The 7,939-nt window shown below is 61.8% G+C and overlaps 2 protein-coding genes across 6 annotated transcripts; both read right to left on the bottom strand.

Annotated features, from left to right (window-relative positions):
- Window positions 1–220: 220 nt before the first annotated feature.
- On the bottom strand, window positions 221–4,047 carry JOSD2 (Josephin domain containing 2). 5 transcript variants are annotated; one of them, XM_040632991.1, is made up of 5 exons: window positions 3,914–4,047; window positions 3,177–3,339; window positions 1,556–1,681; window positions 605–799; window positions 221–500 (listed from the first exon to the last, which is right to left on the bottom strand). In XM_040632991.1, the coding sequence occupies exons 2-5, from the start codon at window positions 3,320–3,322 to the stop codon at window positions 401–403; spliced, it is 567 nt and encodes a 188-aa protein (XP_040488925.1). In that variant the 5' UTR covers window positions 3,323–3,339; window positions 3,914–4,047; the 3' UTR covers window positions 221–400. The 5 variants fall into 5 exon arrangements, with proteins under 5 accessions (XP_040488925.1, XP_008682920.1, XP_008682922.1 ...); XM_008684698.2 differs by having other exon boundaries at window positions 3,177–3,336; window positions 3,914–4,046; XM_008684700.2 differs by having other exon boundaries at window positions 3,177–3,336; window positions 3,923–4,040.
- Window positions 4,048–4,448: 401 nt separating this feature from the next.
- ASPDH (aspartate dehydrogenase domain containing) lies at window positions 4,449–7,014 on the bottom strand. Its single transcript, XM_008684701.2, has 7 exons — window positions 6,452–7,014; window positions 5,992–6,136; window positions 5,686–5,770; window positions 5,446–5,595; window positions 5,142–5,362; window positions 4,918–5,072; window positions 4,449–4,563 (listed from the first exon to the last, which is right to left on the bottom strand). Exons 1-7 carry the CDS (start codon window positions 6,504–6,506, stop codon window positions 4,520–4,522), a joined length of 855 nt encoding a protein of 284 aa, XP_008682923.1. The 5' UTR covers window positions 6,507–7,014; the 3' UTR covers window positions 4,449–4,519.
- Window positions 7,015–7,939: the final 925 nt, after the last annotated feature.

Below are 7,939 nucleotides of genomic sequence, written 5' to 3'. Positions count from 1 at the left end.
GCTCACAAGGGCAGGGATTTGTGTGTTTTCTGCTGTGCCCCCAAAGAGGAGGCCCAGAGCGGTGGGTGACTCGCTCGATCCAGCAAAGCTGGAAGGTGGTGGAGAGCTGGCATCTGAGCTCCCGGGTCCCCCGCAATGCCCACCTGGCTAACGGCCTCTCTGCTCAACAGCAGCCACTGAGGGAAAGGGGCCCCCCAGTCAGATGCAGGCCAGGCCGGGAGCAAATGAGCAGATTTATTGAGGCAGCAGCGGCATTGAGGAGCAGGGGGTGTGGCAAATGTCGAGAACTCCGCGGGGTCCATGAGGTGCGGGGCCTAGTCCTTCCCCGGCGCTCAGGCCAGACGCGGACGCGCAGGGACCGCTCGGACAGACAGGTGGCCCGGTTCCCTGCTCCGCAGGCTCAGTCTGTCCGCAGCCAGCAGCCCTTTTCCTCCACCTCCTTGGTCACCACCAGCAGCACCTCACACAGGCCCTGAGCCAGCGCGGCCGCCAGGAAGGCCCTGGGCAGAGAAATGAGGAGACTGACGCTGGGGGGCCTGGGTGTTGCCTCCGGGGCAGGGGGGCCTAGCGCCGGGTCCCAGCCCCAGAGTCGCCTCCCCCTCACCTGACGCCGTCCTCGTCCCCCAGGACCTCGGGCGCCCGCAGCTTGGAGTCCAGGTTGTAGTAGACGCCGTCCACCTGGCGGAGGGCCACCCAGTGCCGCCGGCGCAGTGGCAGGGACAGCAGCCCCAGAGACATGGGTGACGGCAGGTTCAGGATCAGTCCCAGCACCTGGGGCAGGGCCAGCTGGGACAGGGGCCTGTGTGGGAGGAATATGGACCTTGCTGTCAGGGTCCCAGGCTCACTCGCTGGCCCAAGGGTACTGAGCTTGTGGGACCCAGACTGGCGTGGCAGCAGTGGCCCCCTGAGCCTGCCCCAGGATGCTCCTCGCTCAGCGCGCCCTGTCTTCTTCCACTCACCCGATCACGCATGCGCCCAAGCCTCCCAGCCATCTTGAGACCACCCCCCACCAACTACCCATCTGTCATCTACCCAAACATCATTCACCTACTGACGCTACTGACCAGCCAGCCACCAACTCAACTTACCCACCATCCTCCAACTCCTCATCCACTCTTTACCTAACCGTCCATCAGTCCGTCCATCCGTCCATCCAACTATCCAACCACCTGTTTGCTCTCCGCTGCCTACCAATTATCCATTCTTTATTCACTCAACCACTCATCCACCCCGTCAGCCAACCACCACCTACTCAGCACATCCCACTACCCATTTACCATCCATTTAGTCGCCAGATTACCATCTATCTACCCGTCATCCACCCCTCGGCTCAGCCTGTTGTCCATCCAGTCATCCACTCATCTTTGTGTACCATCTCCCAACCATTGGTCTGCCATCCATCCATCATCCAGCCATGCCAACCTTCCACCCATCTACCCCTTCCTTCTTGTCCCCTGTCCACCCATCCCTGTCTGGCTTTGTCTCTCACGGATACTGTCATACTGCACCCACTGTGCCAGGCTCAGCACATGTGATTCAGCGCTTGGGGTCCCACCTCCTTCTGTCCCACCACACGGTGGCCAGGCCCAGCCCTTGCAGGGCGGCCATGATCACGTTGACGTCATAGTTGCCGGTGCCCAGGAGGCTGCGATGGGGATTCAGCCGAGAGTCTGGGGCCAACCTGGTTGGGGGATGGTCAGAGCCTGAGTTGGGGGCCCCTGAAAAGGTCTCACCCTCCCCACAAAGCAGGAGAGTCCCAGGGTCCTTGAATCACCCAGCCTTTGGACTCTTCCCTTTGTTTAACCCCATGGCTCATTAGCCCCAAGCCTGATTCCTCCTGTCCCCAAGTCTCTCTGCTCTGTCCTGGAGCCACATTTCCCCACTCAGGCCTCGTCCTCCTCCACCTGGACCCTCATCGGCCTCCAGCCGCCCCTCCAATCCCAGGGGCTCTTTCCATACCTGACACTGACCCTGCAGTTCTCCTGCTCCCAGCCTTCCCTGGTGCCGTCACCCCAGGATAAAGTCTAGCCCCTCTGCTGGCCTCCTAGCCTCAGTCCTACCCTAGCCACCTGTCCCCAACTACATGTCCTGTGCTCCTGCCTCCCAGCATCTCCTCTAGCTATCTATCCCCCAGCTCAGGAGGCCCACCCTGTCACCATTTGTCTCTCTGGGTCTGCCTTCTCCGAACACTGGCACCTTTGTTCTTTCTCTGGGCCCTTGGTGGGCAGGGCAGGGGGAGGGGCTGGAGAGGGAAAGTCTGTATATTCTTTTCCTGTGTATCTGTTTGCCTTCCCTCCGGGCAGGGCTCCTACTGGACTCATCTCTGGGTCTCCAGCATGGCCTCGGCGTAAAAGAGTTGATGGGCCCCGATGCCAGAGGAGATAAATAAATCCTATAAAACTCAGTCTGAGGGGCTGGGACTGTGCCTGAGGATGCTGGGGGTCCATGGGAGCGCTGTAAGCAAGAGTGGGGAAGATGGGGTCATCTCTGGGTGTAGCATCATGCCAGTTACTGACAGGAGGAAGGATCCAGGAGATGACGGGCTTGGGCTAGGAATAGGGCTGTGGGGACAGAGAGGAAGAGACAAGGCAGAGCAGGAATAAAGAAGTGACGTTTGAAATCTTGCATAGTGCGGAGGAACATGCCAGGCTGCCAAGAGAAGGAAGCTGTTCCAGACAGAAAGAACAGCCCATGCAAAGGCCCAGAGGCATTGTAGCAGGGCTCATTTGGAGACTGGGGAGGACTGTGGTTTGAGGGTGCAGTGAGACATGATGCTGAAGAGGAAGATGGGGACCAGAGCATGCAGGGCCTTGGATATTAGGCTGCAGGACTTGGGACTTCTACCAGGGCTGTTGGGGAGCCAGATGAGGGCTGTGAGCAAGGGAGGACAGGGTCAGCGCTGGGGCTGTGCATAGCGTGGACCGGTGGAGAAAATCCAGAAGCTGAGAGGCTGGAGGGGATGTGGGGATGAGGGTCCAGATAAAGGAAGGTGAGGCCTGAGCTGGGGACGCGGCTGTGGCGAAGGGCAGGTGTGAGAGGCCACAGCTCCATGTCTCAGTCCCAGGGTTCCCCAGGCAGGTGATGGGGTGGCTCTGTCCCTGCCACGCTGGGAGACCTAGTTGGTTGCTCTGCCCAAGAGCCCCGCTTCTCCAGGAGTTAGGACGGGTCACGGTCACCTCTTGCAGATCTCATCCGCAGCCTCCTGGCTAAAGAGCTGCTGCTGCAGGACGTTGTTGAGGGCGTGGACTGCGCACAGCTCCAGGCGTTGCCGTTCGTGATAAACGGAGGGCGGGTTCGGCTGTGCTCCTGGGGCCTGGGACATGCCGTCCTCGGCTCCTGCTTGGGGGTGACGGGAGAAAGTACTCGGCCTGGGATCTGGAGGCCCAACCTGCCAGCAGGCCCTGGAGGCACTGCCATTGAGGTGGGGGCTCAGGGCAGCCTGAGACACTGGTGTCCCTGCTCCCCAGGCGCTCTCCTAGCAACGGGGTGCCTCCATCCCCTACTGCTAGGAAAAAGGCTCTCCTACTGACCTAGCAACAGAGGACCACCCCCGCCACATCCCTAAGTGAAAGGGTCCCTATGGTGGTCACCTAGCAAACTCCGTCCCCTGTCCCTAGGTAACAGGCTCCCTCTCTGGTTACCTAGCAACAGAGGACCCTCTCCCCAACTAGGTAACAAGGCTCTCCTCTGGTTACTTTGCAATAGAGAAATCCTCCTCCCCTGTTTCTAGGTAACAGGGTCTCCTCTAGTCGCCTAGCAACAGAAGACTCCCCTCCCCTACCACAAACAACAGGGTTCTCTGCTCCTGTCACTCGGCAACAGAGCCCCCTCCCCGGACACCAAGGAACAGAGACCTTTCCCCCACCCGTACCCCAACCGCGGCGCTTGCCCGTTGCCTGGCAACGCCCCTCACCCCGCCTGCCTCTCTGCTCCCCGAAACCAGGGGCTCCCGCATCCCCCTGGGCGGCGGCTCTGGGTTCCGAGTGAGGGGCGGGCAGCACGGCGCTGACTGGCCAGGCCGGACGCACACAGCTCCCGGCGGCCCCCGCGAGCCGGACTACGTCTTCCGGCGGCCCCCGCGACGGCCCTCTGCTCGGTACGGAACTTCCGGGCAGCTTGGCTCGGAAGTCCACTGTCGCCCCGAGAACGCGGAACTGCGATTCCGTCGCCGCGGCGAATCCCGGAAATATGCCCTACAAAGGCCTCCCCCGGCCTTCGCGCACGGCCACACCCCCTGGTGTTCAGAGGATTCTGGGAAATGTAGTGGGTAGGCTCTCGCGATAGCTCCCGGGAGTGTTGCTTCTCGCGTGTGCTCGTCCTCTGCGGTAGCACCAAGCCTGTTGTGTAGTCGCGGCGTGATGTCACAGAAGGGAAACAAGGGACCAGAGACACCAGACCATGCAGGGAGAAAAGCCTCCAATATTTACTGAGGCAGGAAGGAGGTTGGGGGTAACCGAGGCCAGGGCGGTGATGGGGGGACGTAAATGAGACGAAGATGTCCACCAGGGAAGGAGGCTTCTCAGCAGAGATGGATCCCCGGCCTGGAGGGGAGCTGGCAGCACCCTGCAGGGGAGATAGAGGGAATAAAAGGCTGGGGCCGAGAGATAAGGAGAGACAGACACCTGATGGGAGGGACAGACGAGGGTGAGGGGTGGAGGTAGACAGAAAAGGACTGAGACGGAGAGGGGGAGTGAGAGGTTATAGGCTCCCGCCGAGGAGGGATACAGAAACTCAGAGAAAGGAACCTTGGGCAGAGATAGATCTATCAAGACTCAAAACCGTGGAGTGGAAGGTGAAGGAGAAACAGAAATAAAGATCAGTCAACAGAGACAGATTGAGAACTGCAGAACCAGACAGAGCCCGAGACCCCAGCTCGGTAGAGCAGGGGCGCCCAGGGCTTGGGGAGAGGGGCCGCACCCAGGAGGCTGCGCCAGAAGGTGGTAACAGTGGCAGAGCCTGTGACAGCGCCTGGCTCCGCAGGATTCTCTCTGTGCGTGTGCACAGCAAACCTTCGTCCTGTGGGGCCCGGGGGTCCACTCAGCTCCACGTCCACCACGTGCATGTCTGTGAGGCTGGGGCAAGCAGGGCAGTCATTCCAGCTGGCTTGGCCCCAGCATGGACCCCTGCACGCCTTTGCTCACCTGAGATCAGCCACAAGCACCCCAACCACGCGATCAAACCCCAGGCTGGGGGCGGCCAGTGCAGCGGCTGCCATGGTGTTGGAGTTGCGGGGGGCAAAGGGGCAGAGCCCACGCACGGGGCCTTCATAGAGCACAGTGCGACGCCCAGTGCTGGGCACCGCAGCCAGTGGTCCCTCGAGCCGGAAGCCATCTGGGTGCGTGGCCATGGTGATGCGAAGACTCTGGAAGTGACAGACAGGGTGACGGGACTGGGGGGTCTCTGTAGGCCCTTTCTGGTTCGCCCGGGAGCCCAGCGGGCCCTCACCTGGAGGCCTCCAGCTGCATCCAATCTGGTGATGTCCTCAGTGCCCCACAGGGCCCCCCGGGCCACAAACACAGTGTGGTTCCAGCGGTGCGAGGCCTCCAGGAGCTGCTGCTCTGTGGCCTGGTCAGCCAGGGCTGAGGGAGACCCCACCTGGGGTGGATGAAGGTGGGGAGGGGCTGAGGTCAGGGGAGATCCCACTTTAGGGTGGGGTGGGGCCGAGGCAGGCTGGGCGGGGCTCACCAGAAGACTGGCATAGCGCAGGATCTGTGCCCCAGATTCCTGGATTATTTTAGGATGGGCCACTTCCACCACAAGGTCAGGGTGCCTGGGAGAGGGGAGATATGGGGGAGGGCCTTGGAGAGGTGTTGGACCTCCCCTCCTCAGATTCCCTCAGAGTCTCTAGAGGCCTGTCACTCTTCACCCTGGCCTGAGAGGTTTTGCATTTGGCCCAGGGAGGGTAAGGGACTCGCCTGAGATCACACCACCTAAGGGAGGCCAGAACAGGAGCTTCAGGGAGCCCCAGTCTTTCACGGTGAGATCACTGACCTCTCCCCAAGAGCAGTGAGGTTCTGGAGTTGCAGGGAAGGGGGCACACTCCCTGCCATTCGCCCTGGGTCACGATTCCAGACAAAAACAAGTTCTAGGCCCAGTTCTGGTCCCTGAGTCAGCAGGTGAGAAACAAGGGACTGTCCTGGGGAGAGGGAGGGAGATTCAGTGAGAGGGACAGAGACCAGAGGGAGGGGGACAGAGACCAGAGGGAGGGGGACGGGACCCTGAGGGAGGGGGAAGGAGATCCAGAGGGAGGGGGACGGAGGCCCAAGGGAGGGGGTCAGGGACCCAGAGAGAGGGGGATGGGGCCCCGTGGTGGGAAGTGGACGGTGCTCAGGCAGAGAGGCAGAGCCAGGGTGCAGATAAAGACCTACATGAAGGTGTGTTTGTGGAGGGAAGGGCTTTGGGGCTTCAGGAAGGGGCCTGGGGAAGAGGCTCCGGAGGGTCAGTGACTCACCAAGGCGGCCGTAGCCCACCACCCCTACCCTCCTTGGGACCCTGTCGAGAGCCATGCCCTTGAATCTGGTGGTCTTCGTGAGGCCGGAGCTCTGTCAGCTGCTCACTGCCCCCCTCCCCTCAAGGCCTGGGCAGTGGCTGATCTTTGGACATTTGACCCTTGATCCTCTCCAGAACCTTCCCCCTTCCCCACAGTGGCCCAGAGGAGAGGGTACATTTTCCTGGGGTGGGGGTGGGGGTGGGGGTGAGGATTCTGGGGCAGTGGGCACAATGACTTGGGGTTCCAGGGCCCTGCGTGGCCCCCACTGTACCCAGCCCCTTCCTTCCCTGCTTTCTACCCTCCTCCCTTCCTGCTAATGTGGAAAATTTCCTCTGCAGTCCCCAGCCCCCCTTTTTGGCCAGCCAGGTTGTCATGGAAACTGCATCCTGCTTGGGGTGGGGGTAGAGAGGGTTGGGAGCGAGGGAGAGGAGAGAAGATGCTGATGGGGACTCTGGGCTCCCAGTCTGTCCCTTGCTCCTGAATTTCCGGTCCCCGCCCTTGGGCCTGCTACCCACCCCCCAGCCCCATGTCTCAGCACCCGTGTTTCTTGTCAACATTCCTCCTCCATCTTTTCTTTCCTTGGTTCTGTCCCTGACTCTCTCCTTCCATCCTGTCGCTGTCTCCGGGCCTCTCCCTGGACCTCCAGCCCTCCAGCCCCGCCTTCTCTGGGCTGGCTGCCATTCTGTCCCCAGCTGGGCCAGGCCCGCATCTCCTCCCCACCCCAAGTTCCCAGGGAGGCCTGGCCTGGTGATGCCCCGTCTTGCACAGGCAGCAGGAGCTGGAACCCGGCTCATCCCAGCTGTCGCCCCCGGCCCCAGCCCGGTTCCAGTCTGGTCTCCCCTCGGTTCATCTTGACTTCTCACATTTCATCCACCCTTCTCCTGGCCACGAGGCCACAGCCCCCCAATACTGCACTCTCACTCCCACACCCTGCCCCCTTCCCCACCCCCCATTGTCCAAGGAGAAGTCCAAGAGGCCTGCAGAGGCCCCGAGGTCCCCCCAAATGAGGCTGAGCCAAGGCGCCCTGCAGGTGCCTGGCATCGGAGATGGCGGAGGCTGCAGGCTGCGGCGGCAGTGCGGCTCCCTGCCCCCCCCACCTGGTCCCCGCCGCAGCATTGCCATGGCAACCAGGATCGCACTGAAAGAGGAAGGGAGAGAAAGAGAGCATGAAAGGGAGCGACGGGGAGCCAGGCTCTAAGAGGCCCAGGTCGACAGGCAGGAGCAGGCAGATGCAGACAGACAGGGCCAGAGACCCCAGACGGCCATCGCAGAGGCAGGCAGCTCTCGGGACCCTAAGGGAAGAATGTGCTTTAGTAGGAGTCCCAGGTGGGGGAGACATGAGACTGCGGCACGCACACAGCCGGAGAAGGGGGCACAGAGCACACAGGGCCCACGCCCGCCGAGTATGGGGGCCAGGCTAGGCCGAGGGGAAGAAGAGAGCTCAGCCCT

This window comes from Ursus maritimus, unplaced genomic scaffold, assembly GCF_017311325.1.
Source record: "Ursus maritimus isolate PB19 unplaced genomic scaffold, ASM1731132v1 scaffold_19, whole genome shotgun sequence".
Lineage (NCBI taxonomy): Eukaryota > Metazoa > Chordata > Mammalia > Carnivora > Ursidae > Ursus > Ursus maritimus.
This window is presented reverse-complemented; position numbering and strand designations above follow the sequence as displayed.